Source organism: Dipodomys merriami, unplaced genomic scaffold (assembly GCF_024711535.1).
Source record: "Dipodomys merriami isolate MVZ:Mamm:240054 unplaced genomic scaffold, mDipMer1.0.p SCAF_35, whole genome shotgun sequence".
NCBI classification, from domain to species: domain Eukaryota; kingdom Metazoa; phylum Chordata; class Mammalia; order Rodentia; family Heteromyidae; genus Dipodomys; species Dipodomys merriami.
In genome coordinates, this window is record NW_027205048.1 from 14,873,117 (window position 1) to 14,891,186 (window position 18,070).

General features: G+C 39.1%; 1 protein-coding gene across 4 annotated transcripts in view; it reads left to right on the forward strand.

Moving 5' to 3' along the window:
• Positions 1-18,070, forward strand: part of Edrf1 (erythroid differentiation regulatory factor 1) — a 35,558-nt gene that overhangs the window by 3,437 nt on the left and 14,051 nt on the right. For 2 of the 4 annotated variants that reach the window (XM_069988274.1, XM_069988275.1), the window contains exons 4-17: positions 642-767; positions 2,296-2,420; positions 2,636-2,792; positions 5,713-5,814; positions 6,080-6,201; positions 6,866-6,977; positions 9,287-9,434; positions 9,507-9,615; positions 9,899-10,010; positions 11,445-11,705; positions 13,484-13,555; positions 13,877-14,027; positions 16,124-16,312; positions 16,606-16,806. In XM_069988274.1, the coding sequence (XP_069844375.1) occupies positions 642-767; positions 2,296-2,420; positions 2,636-2,792; positions 5,713-5,814; positions 6,080-6,201; positions 6,866-6,977; positions 9,287-9,434; positions 9,507-9,615; positions 9,899-10,010; positions 11,445-11,705; positions 13,484-13,555; positions 13,877-14,027; positions 16,124-16,312; positions 16,606-16,806 (1,987 nt within the window). The remainder of the gene's footprint in view (positions 1-641; positions 768-2,295; positions 2,421-2,635; positions 2,793-5,712; positions 5,815-6,079; positions 6,202-6,865; positions 6,978-9,286; positions 9,435-9,506; positions 9,616-9,898; positions 10,011-11,444; positions 11,706-13,483; positions 13,556-13,876; positions 14,028-16,123; positions 16,313-16,605; positions 16,807-18,070) is intronic. The other 2 variants (XM_069988276.1, XM_069988277.1) reach the window with 1 other exon arrangement.

The following is an 18,070-nucleotide window of genomic DNA, read 5'->3' on the forward strand; positions in this document are numbered from 1 at the left end:
TTACTATTATTTAATGTAACTGAGGGTGGTTGTGCTGGTGTTTTATATTGTTTTGTGTCTGGAGAAACTGATGATGAAATAGGACAGTAGTTGTCTGATTATTGTCTTGTGTTTTAAAAGGTTTTTAATAGTCTTTATCACATCTCCTTTCTTCACAGAAGAGGGAACAACTCCCAAAGCAATTTAGTGATAACTATTAATAGTAATGCTAATGGTTGTGTTTTAATAATGGTGACTGAAATTGATTACAGGGCTTGGGATTATTTTGCATATGTTACCAATTGAGATTTACAAAGATAGGTTGCTGAAGTCTACTGATCCTCATTTGGTAACTTTCTTCCAATATGCCAAAAGCCTAGTCACTGTTAATAGTATCACCTATGCCCACTTTAAGAAATTCTACCATGTAAAAAATCACTGTGTGGCTGTCATCACATTTGCATAGTATGAATGATCGCAGGTGATTATGGCTTTAAAGGTCTGCCTTTCCTCTGGTTATATGGTTGTCTATGTAAAGTACAGTGCATGTAGCCTTAAGGTTAATTGTCCTTTAAATTGAATGAAGTAATTTTTTTTTTTTAAGATTTTAGATTACACTAAAAGGGACTTGCTAAACTATTTTTTTTTCATTTTTTTTTAAGAACATAAAAAAGCTCCTGAAGATTCCGTACAGCAAGTCCCATGTAAGCATGGCTGTGCACCGCATAGGAAGGACCCTCTTACTTGATGAGCTGGATATTCAAGAACTCTTTATGAGATCATCTCAGGTAATGCTTTTCTGAAAAGCATTATTCTGTCTCTCAAGAGCACTGGAAATGTGATTTTTGTTTCAGAGGAATGCCAAAGTGGAAATGTAGCTGAAAACTTTTGCAATAAGGAAATGAAGAATTTTATCAAAGATCGAAAATAACTGAAAAAAAATTCCTGAGTATTAGTAGCAAGGATTCCTTCAAGGAAAAAGATGAAGTCAATGAAGAAAATTGTGAAAACCCTGTGAAATTTAAAATTTTGAGAAACCCTCTGACGTCTACACTGTGGAGATTCTGTAAAAACTTGGCTATCAGAAAATGTGGAAAGTGTTAAAAAGCTATTCCTATGAACAATAGTAATCTCAAGTGTTAACCACGGACACTTGTGTAGAACACAGAACAGTGCTTTTAATTTCTCAAGGCTTGCTCTCTATTGCTTTCTATACCTGTCTTTGTACACTTGAAACAAGTAGTTGTTAGGTCTGCCAATTCAAAGGCTACTCTTTAAACAATAGTTCTGCAGTGCATCCAAGGAAATAAGTTACAGTGATTATAGTGATGTTTAAAATAGTTTTTCTGAAGTTGGACACTGGTGGCTCATGCCTGTAATCCTGGGTGCTCAGTCTGAGATCTGAGGATCATGGTTCAAAGCCAGCCGAGGTAGGAAAGTCTGTGAGATTCCTAGCTCCAATTAACCACCAGAAAACTGGAAGTGGAGCTGTGGTTCAAAATGGTAGAGTGCTACCCTTAAGCAAAATAACTCGGGCCAGCGCCCAGACCTTGAGGTTAAGCCCCACAACAACAACAGTATATATCTCCTTTTGAAAAGAGCACAGTGCTGTATAGTCCATGTTATACTGGACATGGGGCAAGGTCTTGGGATAAGACTAAGTCAGCTCTTGGTCCTAAACAGCTCATACTTCAGCAATAAAAGCATATGCACAGATAATTTCAGTTTTGTACAAAGTAGGTCATACCTGCTCTTAGGTCATACCTACAACAAAGAAAATTGTGTAGACAAGAGCTACCCCTTCTGGCCTAGCTTAGAAGAAGAGAAGATGTGAACTTCTTTTATATGTGTGTGATAGTCTTGGGACTTGAACTTAGGTTTCAGGGCTCGGGCAGTGTCCCTGAGCTTCTGTGCTCAAATCTACCACTTGAGTCACAGTTCCACTTCTGGCTTTTTTGGGGAGGCTTGAACTCAGGGCCTGGGCTCTGTCCCTGAGCCTCTCTGTGCTCAAGGCTAATGCTCTACCAGTTGAACCACTTCTGGCCTTTTCTGTGTATGTGGTACTGAGGAATTGAACCCGGGCCTCATGCATGCCATGCAAGCACTCTACCACTGAGCCACCTTCCCAGGCCCTACTTTTGTTTTTTTTGTCCGCTACAGTCCACCTCCTAAAGGTTCCACCACCTCCTTGTACATTGAGGGTCACACCTTAACACACAGGTCTTTGAGGATCATTAGGGATACAGACCATAGAAAGGTAACATTATTTTGACTACATATGTATTATGGTTAATATTTTTTGTGTATGTTATTCAGACTGGTGATTGGACCTGGTTGAAAGAGTTTTATCAAAGACTGATAGATCAGAAGTGGCAGAGAAAGAAAAAGAGCAAAGAACACTGGTACCAGAAGGCCATCCTATCCAAATTTCTGTATTACAGGTACTTGGTTTCTTGTTTATTTTATCTTAAGGAAAATATGAGATTCTTATCTAAAATTTATTTTGAGGCTAGTAAAATGAATGGTTTTACTGTGGTATTAATATTCTTATACTTTTTCTATAAGATGTATTCTCGGTTGTAGAGTCTAATTCTTGCAAATGAGTAGGCTGTTAGCTTTAGTAACCTTGTGATTGTTTTCATTTCCGATCATCCAGTATCAATGGTGATGGAGCCGCCCAGCCTGTCCCACCTGCTGCGCAACAGCAGGAACCATCTGCTTCTGATGACACCCCTGACTCTGAAGGGGCTTCATGGCCTGCTCCTTTTGAAATGCCATCTTCAGTTTCTGAAGACCCTAGTGCTTCCAGTCAGGTCTGTTAGTACTTGAATACCAATTAAATGAACTCATATAGTAAGACCGAACCAGCTATTTTATTAAGAGAACAGATAGATAGGAAGAGTAGTTTTTTGTTTTTCTGTTTTGTTTTGTTTTTTGTCAATTGTTGGGCTTGAACTCTGGGCCTCGGTGTCGTCCCTCAGTTCTTCAGATCAAGGCTAGTGCTCTAGCACTTGAGCCTCACTGCCACTTCTGGTTTTCTGGTGGTTAATTGGACATGAGAGTCTCACAGACTTTCCTGCCCAGGCTGGCTTTGTACCATAATCCTCAGATCCCAGCCTCCCGAGTAGCGAGGATTACAGGCATGAGTCACCAGTGCCCGGCAGAGAGTACTTTTGTAAGCTATGTTTAAGAATTAGAGAGTAACTTCTTTTTGTAGGTTTTTTTTTTTTTTGGCAGTAAAATTTATAAGATCTGTTATGAATGGTTAGACTAGTTTTTTTTTTTTTATTAATTAAGCCAAAATATTTTACAGTATCCGGTTGAATAAGTTTATGGTTTTCTCAGTAAGTACCTACCAAATACTGAGTCTAATAGGCCTGTTCATAATTTAGTTAGGCCTAAAATACCTCTTTAAGACGTTTGGAGTTCTAGTCCTTGCCCACATTTATGTTATAAAACTTTTAGAAGAGACTATATTGTGTGTTTTATCTCTTATAGTTTTTATTTTACTTTTTCCTCATTTATTTTTGTCCTTATATGTCTGTCAAAGAATAAAATTACTATATAGATGTTGTTTGTGGTATGTTCAGGAAAATCTATTGATAAATCTTAAGATAAAAGTAAGATATTTAGCATGGTAATGTTATTTTTTCCTCTTGCTGTATGTCCTCCTACACTGTTCAGCCAGCTTTTTAAAATCTTCATGAATTATTAGTATTAATTTAATAGGTTGTAAGGTAGAGAAACTAGATAATGAATTTCACTTTTTTCCCAAAAAGGAAATAAAAGGAAAAGAATTACCTAGTATGCAAGTCACATAGTAGTAGCCACCAAGTGACCAGAAGGGAACATATTGTCCTGTGTACTCTGGTCAGGTCATGTGGTAATTGCTTTGCAGTTAAGGGGGCTGAGTTGTAGCTCAGTTGTAGAGCAGTTGGCTAGCATGTATAGGCTTTGGGTTTGATCTCCCATTGCGTGCGCGCGCGCACACACACACATGTATATATATATGGTTTTATAATTAGCTGTTTTATGTACTAAATCATGTGTGATTATTACCAATGACTTTAAAAAAAATTCATTTAGTATTCATTGTCTACAAAACCTGCACCTTGGGAAAATAATCACTACTATGCTACTGCCATTTTGCCTTTCTCTCAGTGTGTTCTTATGTTGATTAGAAATTACAATTACAATGAAAAAGCTTGCAGATTTGAGAATCTGTAGACTCTCACATATAGGAAACAGGCAGAGTGCATGCCATGTTTTTTGCTATGTGTCTTTGTATAAGTTTATTTTCATTCCTGGATCTTCATATGTAGTAAGACCAATAGCAGTTTACAGATAAGTAAATTCAAGGTTCTAAGAAACAGGCCTTTCTGTGATCACACAAGTGGTGAAGTCCAAGCTAGGGTTGACTTGCAGCTCTCTGGCCTTGGAGGTCTGGTCCCTATGCCTGTTACACTATGTCTGTGTCCTCCACACATTTAGGAAGAACCTAGAAGCTGTGGGATTAGCTTAGCAGAGCTAGCCAACCATTAAAATAATACTTTAATATTTTATACAGTCTAACCTCTGGCATTTAGGGATTTATTTATGTTTGCGACCTATTGCCTCATGAATTCTTGTTCCCCAAACTGGAAGTAGTAGGTTCCAGCCTTTTTCAGGCAATACAGAAGTTACATAAATGTCCATGGGAGGGCTTGGAGCCAACATTTTTTGAGAATGTTGTAATGTGGAGCCAAGGCTCTTCTGGCAGCCACAGCAGGCAAATTTCATTTGGGGAAGGGGCCTATCATAGGTTGATAACTTGTCTACATATGCAAATGATAAAATATAAAGAGTTTGAAGTTCTTGGTTCCTCCCGGAGTTGGAAATGGAACACTGCATAAGTGCTGATCTCCTGGCTGGTAATCTCATACACATACATGTGATTAAGACAGAATTGCCCTGAATAAGCACCATGCACATATGTCCATCTTGGGGTCAGGCCAAATACAAACATAAAACATTCAAAGTAGTTTTTTAAGAATAACAGAAACTTGAGTAATAGACTGAATTTACCCAACAGCAAGGTATTTTCCAAAATGTATTCCATGGACTATATTAAGAACAGAAAATGTTATGAGATTAGTTTGGGAAACCTTGGAAGACACTTAGGGGGGGTTGTTTTGTTTTGTAAGGGGCTTTGGGGATATCGGGAAGTAGGGCAGTAAACATGGCTAATCTTCAAAGAAGATTGAAAGAGTAAAATTGTAAGAAAGTATATTGTGAGACATTTTTCCAATCTGACTGGAAAGTTTTCACTGAATGTCCTAGGTCTAGGATTCTGGAAGCTCACATTAGGACATGCTCAATTGGAGACTATCAGGGTAATAATGAGTGTCTCAGACTATAACTGAAATATTTCAGAATTTTTAGCTCAGTGGAGATGGTATAAGCTGAAAGTGCAGGGGTAATCAAATTTGCCTAAAAATAAGAACTGAAAACTTAGAAATCTTGAAAGACTTCCATCTCATTTGCATAAGATCTAAATGTTAATAGTCTGCTCTAGCAGGTATAATTTAGAGCTGAAGCAAACAGCACAGTGGTAAGGAGTAGAAATTGTATTGGTTCAGTATGCAAAGGTGGATTTGAGATGTGTGCTCTGAGATTTGGGTGACACTCTTTAAACACAGGTCTTTTTTTTACGAAGTATTGGCAGCAGAATCACTCCTTATCTTGCGTCCACAGGGCAGTGAGCCTCTTGAGCCCTCATGCATAGTGGGGCGTGTGGCCTCAGCACCCAAAGAGCAAAGCCTGACTACTTTGTTCAATGACGGGGAGAACAGTCAGGTATGCTTTCCATGCGCCAAGTTGGCACATCTAGTCCTCGGTCTACTGTGTCAGCACAAGACTAGTCTCAATTGGAATTGACAGGGAAGAAAATCAACTTGATCCCAATATCAAGTTTACAAAGTTTTCTTTGTAAACATCTCTGCACTTACAGCTCTGGCTTGCCCATGTCTTCTTTCTTTCCCTTGTTCTGATCTCTCTGTGGATCATGGGGGGAAAATGTGCATCTCCTGTTTCTTACAGTCTTTTCTACTTTGAATCATAGGGACTTAAAAACGATTTTGTCCGGAACATTTTATGGACATTTGAAGATATTCACATGTTGGTTGGCTCTAACATGCCTATATTTGGTGGAGGCAGATACCCAGCAGTCAGCTTGCGTCTCAGGTAAAACAACACATGGCCCCCTTGAGCGTGTTGTCCAGATGCTGTCTTTGGAATAATTAACATTCTGTCTGCTTTACCTCTGTATTTGGGCATCCTCTTTTCAATTATTTTCTTCACCTCCCTCCTTCCCCTGCCATTTGAAGTGGCCACAGTGGGGAAGGACCTCCCTACAGCAAATGCCACAAGGTCAAGAGCTAAGTATTTGTCCTAGATCTAATTGGATAGAGCCACAAGTCGGCTGGAGTGGTCTACTCTTGGCTTTAAATCTATAGTTTCAATCTGTAGCTTGAGACAACACAGGAGTTTATTAAGGAGGTGGCTTTCCAACTTCCTGTTCACAGATTATTCTTAATCTAATTCTCATTAGCCGGTGTGAATTTCAGCTTGAGTGGTGATCAGTATTTCGTGGAGTTGAGTGAGGAGCATGTGGTAGGCTCAGTCATCCATCATGTTTCCCTTTATTTACTCTGAAAGCTTACCAATACAGTTAGAAATGCAAACATACCATTGAGCTACGAGTGCTTTCTTCATCAGACAAAGTATATATGGAAGTTTCCATTGAGGGAGAATAGAATAAGACAGTTCAGTGGGGAAATACGTGTCATATGATTCGTTACAGAACATCTTAAATAAACCAAGTAACACTAGAAATATATATTTTTAGGGATAACAACAAACCAATTAATGTGCTAACTGGAATTGACTATTGGTTGGACAACTTGATATGCAATGTACCAGAGCTTGTGATGTGTTTTCATGTAAATGGAATTGTACAGGTAAGATGGAATGCAGCTTCTCCAATGATTTCTCAAAGCAGAGCTTTCTCATCCCAGTTTCTAAGGTCCTTAAACACTAAGGTGTGTTTTTATTAGAGAAGATAGCTGTGAAGGCATCGAAATTTGAATGTTTCCACATTTAAGTTGATAATAGCAAAAATATGGGTATAGTGGTAATTTGTGGGACAGTCAAAAATACAGTGACATTTAGAACTACAGAATTGCAATGTTGCCTGGTGTTCTGACTCATGCCTGTAATCTTAGCTACCCTAGGCTGAGATCTGAAAATCACAGTTCAGAGCTAGAAAAATCCAAGAACACTATATCCAATTAAACAGAAAAATAAATAAATAAAGCAAGACTGGAGGTTTATCTCATGTGGTTGGTAGAACCGCTGGCTGTGAACAAAAAATGAGCAAGAATGTGAGATTCTGAATTCAAACCCTAGTACCCAAACTGTAATGTTAATGCCAAGAACACATAGTAATTAGCTGAATGTATCTGAAACAGCAGATGTGATTATACACATTTCTTTTAGTGTATTCAGACCTTTAGGAAAAAGACCACAGTGGTAGCTTGAATAGCAGATTCTTACTGATTTGAGCACACTCTGTTTAGGAGCTTTTTATCCCTGCAAGAATTGAGGGTAGGGGTGGGGGCACTGTGCTCAGTAGCTCAGGATGTAATCCCAACTATTTGGAAGGCCTGGCTAGGTAAAGTGCCTAACTGAAAAAGCAAAAAGAATTTGGGATTGTAGCTCAAGTTAAAAACCTTGAGTTCAAAACCCCAGTACTGCCAAATTAACATTTAAAAAATATTGGAGGAAAGAGAGTAAGTCAGCCACCACTCAGATGTTATTTGGTGGGAAGTCACAGTATAGAGAACGAGGAGATGGTAGAGAAGAAGAGGGGAGTGGAATGCATTCACAAGTCTGGATAATCAGAAAGGTGAGATCAAGTGGCTTACTAAAGGTGTGTTCCATAATAACTTGTGTCTCAAAAAGATAGGAGCTGGATTTATAAAGATTTAAAATGAAGGCATTTATAAGAAACCCACGTAGGGAACACAGGATTTAGGACAGTTCATGGCCAGATAAGAAGAAACTTGAATCCTGAGCTTTCAGGAGTTTGGTTTTAGTTCTATTGATAATGTATCAGTGAAAATTGTCCCTTAGGGGTAAAATTGGTTGTATTGGATTACCAAATGTGGGTAGCATAGAGAACAGGCAGGAAGGACTTGAAGACAAAAGAAAGGACGGGGGAGGGCACTACATGCTGAATATTCTAGCTACTCAGGAGACTGAGATGTGAGGGTCATGATTTGAAGCTAGCCCAGGCAAGCAGGCCTGTGAGACTCTCTCCAGTTAACCACCAAAAAAGCTGCAAGTGGAGCTGTGGCTTAAGTGGTAGAGCTCTAGCAGTGAGAAGAAGAATTAAAAAAAAAAAAGGTTAGGGACAGCACTTAGTCCCTGAGCTGAAGCCTTAGAGTGTCACCAAAAAAAAAAAAATTCTGCTCTAGTTTGTAAGTAATGGTATAATAGTGTACCCATACTTGAGAGGAAGTAATACAACTTGACACTGGTAATGATAGCCTACACTGGCTGCTTGCTTATTTTGTTCTACCACTTTGCTGAGTGCTTGACATGCTTACTTACTGATCTTAGCTACCTTGTATACTGTTGAGAAAGGAGTTTCCTGGGGTCAGATTGCTGATATATGGTGGTGCAGTATTTGACTCCATGTTTAGCAGAGGCCAGGTTTTAACTATCATATTAACCTAGTGCTTAATCTGGGTTGTACATCAAAATCACATTGGGAGAGGTTCGCATGTGTGGGCTCTTGTGTCTGCATGTTACTGGCTATTGACCCTGCGGTCTTGAGTTACACCCAGCCTTCTTTTTTATGTTGTTGAGGCATAGGGTCTTGCCAACTGCCTATATAGGCCTCTTAACTCCTGATTTTCTTGCCCTCACCTCCTGAGTAACTGAGAGTATAAGTGTGTACATCCACAGTCACCTAAGGCTTATACAATACACTTGCTTGAGCTCCCAGTGTTCTAGGATCAGTGGGATCTTAGATCTATATTTTCAGGAAGTAGGTACATTGAATTGGTTTAGGCAGGGAAGGTAAACGGGATTTGGTCACATGGGCAAATCATAAAAATGTCCAGTGAGTCTTCTGCAGGTACAGCTGTTAGAAGATGGGGCTAATTTTCTGGTAACTATGTTAAAGTGAAATCTTATAAATTTACTGTTGATACTATATTTAACCAGTGTATTATGTATTCTCTGTTCAAAATTTTTTTTGTAGAAATACGAAATGATAAAGACAGAAGAAATTCCCAATTTGGAAAACTCTAATTTTTCTACTAAAGTCATAAAAGACATTGCACAGAATATTTTGTCATTTCTGAAATCTAACTGTACCAAAGAAGGACATACGTATTGGCTCTTCAAAGGTAAGCTGATGCTTGAATGGACAGTAGTTGATTTGGGTTGACAGCTGTAAAATGAGATTTTTCTCTTCTCAGCAAGTGGCAGTGACATAGTAAAGCTGTATGACCTCACCACTCTCTGTGAAGAGACCGAAGACAAATACCAGAACCCTTTCACCATGCCGGTGGCTGTTCTCCTGTATAAGTGAGTACCTTCAGGAGTGAGGATGTAGCCTCATATCCGAGCCAAGGCCTTAAAATACTTTGAATACTTTCGTAATGAAATAGAGGATGGTATGGAAAGGGAGGGACCGGGAGACACACTGACTGACCTAACATTGTACCAAATGTAATTTTTATAAGCTTTGAGTGGGTAAAAATACAATATCTAGTTTTTCTTATAGCCCTGAAAAGATAAAGGGTGTCTAGCCTGAGTCATGCAGAGAATGATGAATGGGGAGTAAATGTGATACAAACATTCCTTTCAGGGTTGCTTGTAACATGATGATGAAGAAAAATCAAAACAAGAAGCACTATGGTACCATCAGAACGTTGCTGCTCAATTGTGTTAAGTTGCTGGACAAAAGCAGACATCCTCAGGTAAGGTCAACATTTATTTAAAATGTTCTCTAACACAGATCTTGTACTCTGATAGAGAACTGTGGCCTGGACATAAAGTTCCCTACCTGCCCTACTCAGCATGGGGGCTGCTGAGCACTGACTGCTCTGAACTATGCTGTCCGTATGAAGTACATGCTGAATTTTAGGAGATACAGTAACTGCATGTGTTACATATAGAAGAGTTTTGTATGTGGCTCACATATCTCTAGAACAGAACTTAGTTTTATTAATTTAGGATTCATGTAATGCTTTCAGTAATGTTTTTGTTTTATCAGTTATAGAAGATGAAAACTTGCATCTTTTAAAAGCTCTTTACACAGGCAGACCAGGCTCTCATTGTAAGGTTCACTTCCCACATGTCAGTACATTCAAGCATGTTGTCAAGCACCCTCTTAGGCATGCTTGCTATAGTCTTACCACTTGTGCCCTCAGTTGCCTGAATTTGACAACTCTTGTTTTTCATTATATGACTAATTTTTGCCTACCTAAATCAGAGAGGATTTGAGTATGCAGTAGCTCATAACTAACCCTAGCTCCTCAGGAGGTTGAGGTCTGAGGATCATAGGTCAAAGCCAGCCCAGGCAAGAAAGTTCGTGAGATTCTCCAGTTAACAACCAAAAATCTGGAAGTGGAGCTCTGGTTCAACTGGTAAAGTGCTAGCTAGCTTTATACACAAAAGCTAAGGGAAAGCTCCCAGGCCTTGAGTTCAAGCTCTAGGACTAACACACAAAAAGGTCCAAATTAATTTTAATTGTAGCTGCATCTTGTTTGGAGATAAAGGTTATTCTGGAGAAGATTGGGGGTTAGCTCATAGGGCAGAACACTTGTCTGTGTGCATGAATGACACCCTGGGTTGATTCCTAACCAGAGGAGGGAAAAAAATAGGTAAGAAAGATCCATTTCTGACTTAAATATCTTAATTGTTCTTAGAGGTGGATATTTAGTGGTAGTTGAATGGATGATGTGAAAGTTAGAAATCTGAATTCTAATTGGTGAGTGTCAGGCTGAGAATTTACAAGTTGAAGAAGGTAAATTTAGAATTAAAAAAATGATTGATTTTAAACTATCAGGGTAGAACTTCAAATCTAGTGACTTGTTTCCTCCTAGAATTGTAGATTTTATGTTAGTTACATAGTAAACACATACAGTGAAATACAATATCTACCTTTTTTCAGAAGGTATGCTTAGGGTGAAAAATTTCTGAAATAAGAAAACTGTCCAACCCGGGAGGATTTCACAGAGCCTCCCCAGGTGGTTTGTAACTTTGAGTTGAGAACATTCAGTGTATATTAAAATCTGTAGTAAAAACAGCCTGTTTCAAACCTTGTCCTAAAACTTAGTATGGTGTCATTCCTCTTTGGGTGAGGAGACAGTTTTGATTGCAATCGTTTACTTTTTTTTTCTTTCTATAAGATTATTGCTTCAGCCAATTACATGCTTTCAGAGCTTTTTCAACTGGATGAACCTAAAAAGGAAGAAAGCTCAGAATCTCCTTTAAATGAGAATTCTGATGAAAGCTACAGTGAAGAGGAGGAGGAGTTGCCCGACAGTGATGAAAATGGATCCTACAGTACCAGCTCTGATCCACCAGATGATAACAAAGCAGTGGCAATAATTAAGTCGGTTGGAGAATTGTCAGTACCAGAAAAGTACAAGTCCATTCATCAGATCAGAGTGAGCATGTTAGAATTTGCATTAAGGTTTTATCAATGGAAAACAAGACAATTGCTGTGTGAATGCAGTAATGCTCAAAACATGGCATTACTTCAGTAAGACTTTTGTGGTTCAGGGTCTGATCATTGTTAGTATTCTGAATTCTAAAGCCTGGTTTTAAAATTCACTCCACAGTGGAATAGAATTGTCATGTGTTATCCTGTCCATGTTATTCAAGTTTGTGTCAGTAGTCCTTTCCAGTGACTAACATGAGGCCATAACAGGGTCTGAATTTAACAGGTGAAAACTTGTATCCAAGTGTTACCCTAAAATATTACCTATCTTTCTGCTCTTTTCCTTAACTTTCTCTTTTTTTTTTTTTTTAAAACCACAGTCACATTGGCTTTTTTGTTCCAACAACATTTACTCTTGATTCTGTTGGGAGCATACCTCTCCTTATTTGTTCACGGCTGCCTTTTTCTAGGCCTAACATCATGGCTAAAAGTCTGCTCAGGGAAACATTTGCTGGCCACTCTAACCAAAGCACACTCTGTTGTTACCTTTTTCTCAGAGCTGTTTGACCCTGATATTCTCATTGTTTGTGTGTTTGTCTTCCTTGGCTAGAGTGTAAACTCTACTTCCTATATCTAGAACACACAGTGTACTAGAAGTTTTTTGTAGTAGTTGTTACTGATTGCTAACATGTGTATTTGGGAAATTGCATTACAATACAAGACCCTGGACTTAACAGGACAAATAGATGATGATTAAAGATGTTGTGGTCTGTCAATACCACTGTTCTGCAAAGACAGCCCTTTGTGTGATATCTGAGACACATAAACAATGTGCTCATGACATTCATAGAAACATGTCCTAGCTAGCTCTGCTTGTTTGTCTCATATGAAAGTGAGGTAGTGAGTGTGGACACCAGGGTCCCCACTTCTCTGTTTACTCACTTTGTCCGCCCACGAATTCCTCAGCCATTTGAATAGGCTTCTCTGTGAAAGACTGGTAGTAATTCCAGCCTCCCAGAATCAACAGTATAAAATGTTTCCCAGGGGCCCTTACATATATAATGTCACTTAGTAGTAGTTGAGGCTGTTAATTGGCCTTGCTTCTTAATTAAGCAAATGTATTACACAATAAGACTTTGGGTGATGGTTGGTACTTGTTAACCTACTACTAAATTGACAGTATTGTTCACTGTGTGCCCTTAGGTACGCATACTAATTAGGAGTTGTTGATCTACTAGATTTAGTATGCATTTATCTAAAACTACTCTTGTGCTTGCCTTTCCTTCATAGAATTATTTTCAGAATATTAAGTACTTTTAAGGCAATACCTACTGGGAGATCTTAAGATTTTTGTTGATATTTAACAACTTGTAAAAAAAAAATACAGTAGTCTGGCTGGGAAGGTGGCTCAGTGGTAGAGCGCTTGCCTTGCATGCATGAGGCCCTGGGTTTGATTCCTCAGCACCACATAAGCAAGAAGAAAAAAGCTGGAAGTGGTGCTGTGGCTCAAGTGGTAGAGTACTAGCCTTGAGCTGAAGAGCTGAGGGACAGTGCCCAGGCCCAGAGTTCAGGCCCCACAACCGGACCCCAAAAAAAAAAAAAAAAAAAAAATATATATATATATATATATAGTAGCCTTCAGATGAGATAACTTCACCAAGCTAAGAGCAGAAGTGCATTTTTAAGTTACTGGTTCAGCGTGTTTTAGTAATCACCAAGTGAGGTGAGCCATGAGATTTGTTGGATTGATAGCATGTTAATACTTGTAACTGTTTGTTTCTGAAGCCCAGTTGTGCGTTTCCAGTTTGCCATGACACAGAAGAACGCTGTAGACTTGTCCTTAGTTATGTTCTGGAGGTAAGTGTTAAGTTTAGTCTTTATCTGTTCAGTCAAATTTGTACTTGATCTACAAGTAGCACTCATTTGTTGGTGTCTCAATGTTAATCTGAATGCTGTTTTGCTGTGATTTTTTTTTTCTTTAAGCCTGTGACCAGATCATTTTTACTCAAATCTTTAAGATTATTTGTAAATTTTGAGAGATTTTTGCCTTTTATGTAGTTTCATTTGACTCGTAGAAATGCATAATGAGTGTTTTCCCCTTTCTAAAAGGATGTAAAAATATATAGTAAATGTTTAAGCAAGTGGTAATAATTTTTCATTTTTTAAATTTTTTAAAAGGGTTTAAAATCTGTAGATAGCAGCATCAAAAAAGAAAGTGACCTTCCTGCGGCTGACCCCAGCACCCCAATCCCCTTAAAATATGAGGATGAATCTGCAAGAGGAGGCCCTGAGGGGTTAGAGAAGCAGATGGCCTTGTTTTTAGACAAAAGTAAGTTGAATTGATGTGCAAATAAGGCCTTCAATAGAATCATGTAGGGACCCATTTATCAACAAGCAGACTTATGTCAAGGCATTCATTGCAAAGAATTGGGAGGAAATAAAAGATACCATGTGAACAAGAAGTAGAGTGACATAGTTTTTCATTTGGAAAATAAATCAAAATGGGATAATTTGGATCTTCAATAGATTTATCTAATAACATAAGGAACCTTCGTGTTTCTTTCTACTTCCCACTGTAAGAAACAAATGCCTTCAGCCTGGTAGAGTGCTGAAAGGTTGTTGTGTTGGTGAATGTGGAGAGGACTTGAGAGCATAGAATTTGGAACCAGGCCGACAGCTTCAGTCCTTGTCTTTGCTAGGGCAAGGCTCAAGCTCTTTGTTGCACTGCCTTTTTCCTCTCAAACTGGAGGCAGTTAAGTAACTATCTTAAAATGCTGTTCAAACATACAAATGGTTAATTTAGGCAAAGTGTGAAGAACTTAAGAAATACCACAAGAAGTGTGGGCTCTTGTTACCTCACAGTTAAACAGCTACAAGTGTGACATCTCAGTAATCTAGTGGGTCCCCTTTCCTCTTTTAATCAGTTCAGTTTTTAATGTTTTAACACCAAGTGCTCCCTGGACTTTTCTTTTTGTGCGGTGCAGGTGCAGGTTTATATCCCCGCACTTAGGTATTGCTGTTTGCCTGCCGGTCTTCACACGCAGTGAGATGAACCACACCAGGATTTTGTGTCTCTCCTCTCCTTTATTGAAAATCCTGTTCAAGTTCATATTCTCACAATCACCTTTATCCCTGGTCAGAATTACTGAATTTCATTCCCAGTGCTATGAGCACATTCTGAAGCTAGCCTTATGTTCTGGTCACTTATGAAACAGTTCCAAACACATGTGTACACTTGCAGGCAAGACCTTCATCCTACTCATCTTTGACTTTTTTCATAATGCCCCACACACTTACAGCAGCATAGGAAAAAGAAATACATGCACAAATTATAAATCATCATAGTGCCTAAGAGTTTTGTTTGTTGTTTGAAAGAATATGGGTCTAGTTGATCAAAAAAATGAGAAATTGATAGGCATGGTGGAACATCCCTATATTCTCAGCATTCAGGGGGCTGAGTCAGGAGAAAGGAGAGTTCAAAGCCAGCTGAGGCCAAATAAGTAACCCTGCTTCAGAAACAAAAACAAAAATGGACATCTTAAGGCCAGAAATGTTCTTTGTTCCACAGCATTTTTCTCTATTGGTGTGGCATATATCAAGGTTCTTCCTGTCCTTGTGTCCGTGGTTGACAAGTAGTCCTCTGGAATGAAGAGGGGTAGGTTGGACTTGGAGGAAAGTGTTCCTGGTAGGGAAAATGATAAGTGACTATGAGGTAGGAGAAAGCAGGCATCTTTATAGGAAACATGTGAAAATTTGCCTTTGGCTGATCAGCAGTAGGGGTTGAGTAGTAGAAAGAGTGAAAACACATAGCTTAGAAAGATGCATATATTCAACAACTGGTTAGAAGCTGTTTCATTGTCTGAGGTTAGGTTGACCAAGGTTAAGACTGGTTGGGGGATGCACACTTCTTGGTGGGTTGACTTGGAAACTGGAAAAAGGAGGCACAGATGAATTGAACTATGCCAGTAACCCTAGAAGGAAGTTAGAGTTGTGGACTACAGAGAAATGGAAAGCAATAAATAGTCTGTTTGTACATGCGTGTTTTAGTCTGTCTTAAGTCAGGAAAGAAAGCATGGTGTTTACTAGATCAAGTTTGGCTGTAACGCCTGAGCCTGGAATGATTCTATCAAGAAATATACAATAGAGGCTTGTGCCAGAGGTTCATACCTGTAATCCTAGTTACTCAGGATGTTGAAATCTGAGGAGCTTGATTTGAAGCCTGGGCAGAAAAGTCTGCAAGACTATTTCCTAATTAACTAGAAAAAGTGAAAAGAAAAAGAGCTTGGCTGGAGGCATGGCTGAGGTGGTAGCGTGCCAGCCTACAAACAAGCCAAACAAATGCAAAGTCCCTTAAAAGAAGATGAAGTAATATTTTGTTAACACTTAGATTTAAACAGATGCTGTCTTTTCCTTCCTATGTCACAGTGGGCTCTCTTCAGAAGGGTAATTGTTCCAGTCAGTCTGGAATGATACCTGGTTCTTGGCAACATAAAATGAAGCTTCAGCTGATTCTCAAGTCATCTAAAGCCTATTACATCCTGTCTGACGCTGCCATGAGTCTCCAGAAGTATGGTAGAGCACTGCGATACATCAAGCTGGCGTTGCAGAGCCATGGTAAGCCATTGCAGTGAATATTGGCTTGGAGGAAGAGACATGAGAGCCACAGGGCTTTCCTCTTGTACAACTGACTTTAAGTCTTGTATATGTTACCTGGCATTTTCTTTCCTTCTCACAGTGGTTTAACCTGTCTTGTGAAGTACATTAAGCCATGTGCCCTAATGCACATGAGATGGAGTAGATGTGTTGGTGCAGTTTTCAGCGGGTCTTTATATTTCATATTCACCTTATCTTCATATTTACCGTGTTCAGTTTTAATGTGCTTGTGGCTTTTCTCCATTTTTACATAGATACTTACTGCTGTCTCTGCACTAATATGCTTTCTGAAGTGCTGCTATTCCTGTCTCAGTATTTGACACTCTGTGGTGATATCCAACTCATGCTGGCCCAGAATGCAAATAATAGAGCAGCACACCTGGAAGAATTCAATTACCAAACTAAAGAGGATCAGGAGATCCTGCATAGTCTGCACAGGGAGTCCAGTTGTCAAGGTATGCAGACTCCTCATTTGACTCACAGCTGAGTTACCTGCCCATCCCATGCTTATTTGAGTATGAGAAGTTGCAGAGATGTTAGTCTTTTGATACTTGATGTTTTGTTTCATTTCTTCATTTTAAGTTGAGCATGATCCTGTGTTTTTATTAGATACAGTTACTAAGTGTAGCTAACTAAGAGTGTGACCCAGTTGTTGCCTTTATATACTCTTCATGAAGTGATGTCAGGTAGTACCTCTAGTTAGCCAACCAAACCATAGGTTTCCTTTTGAAAAGGGATAATTACTTGGTGAAAGTGGATTAATTACCCTCAGTATAAACCCAGGGGGCTAAGATTAAGCCAGTTCCAGCCAGCTGTCTTGGATCATTCTGCTTTAATGCTGAGAAGCAGGTAACTTAATCACAGGAATGGCAGCCTCAGCTCAGTACAGTTACATAAGCACACTGCAGTCTGGTAACATGAGATAAAGTATCAGTCTTCAGAATGTGCTTTCCAAATATGTGGGGAATTGTTGGCATTCACCTCCAGTAAAGCTTTGGACAGTTAAAAACTAGAGTAGTACACTGGGGGAAGAGGTCAATTATTATTCCCTAATATCTTTGCTCTACCTTTTCTTTCTCTCAAATAGTCTTTTCATTTTAATAGACACATTGGGAAAATCCTTGGTGTGTGTATACCACCCGTCAATAGTCTGTTGTAGCTGGGTGCTGGTGGCTCATGCCTGTAATCCTAGCTACTCAGGAGGCTGAGATCTGAAGATCGTGGTTCAAAGCCAGCCTGGGCAGGAAAGTCTGTGAGAGTCTTATCTCCAATTAACCAGCAGAAAACTGGAGTGGCGCTGGGGTTCAAGTGGTAGAGCGCTAGCCTTGAGCAGAAGAGCTCAGGGATAGCACCTAGGCCCCAGAGTTCAAGCCTCATGACCAACAAAAAAATAAAAATAAAATATAGTCTGTTGTTAAGCTGACATTTTCTTACAGATTGGAGGGTTGCAGCAGGAGTGCCTTCCTCTCCTTGAATGTTCTATCTGAAGTTGGTGCATTTCACTAGGTGGCATTTATAAATTGTTGAGGACTTAGCTAGCAGCGTCTTTAGTGGTTCATACTTAACATTGGCACTTAATTCTGAGAGCGACTTATGTTAATTTTAAAAAACGTCCTTACTGATCTAAATACCTGTACACTCAGAAAATCTGGGTGATGAAAAATATTTTGTAATTATACAACAAGAAAGTACTATCATCCATTAATATTTCAAGAAAAT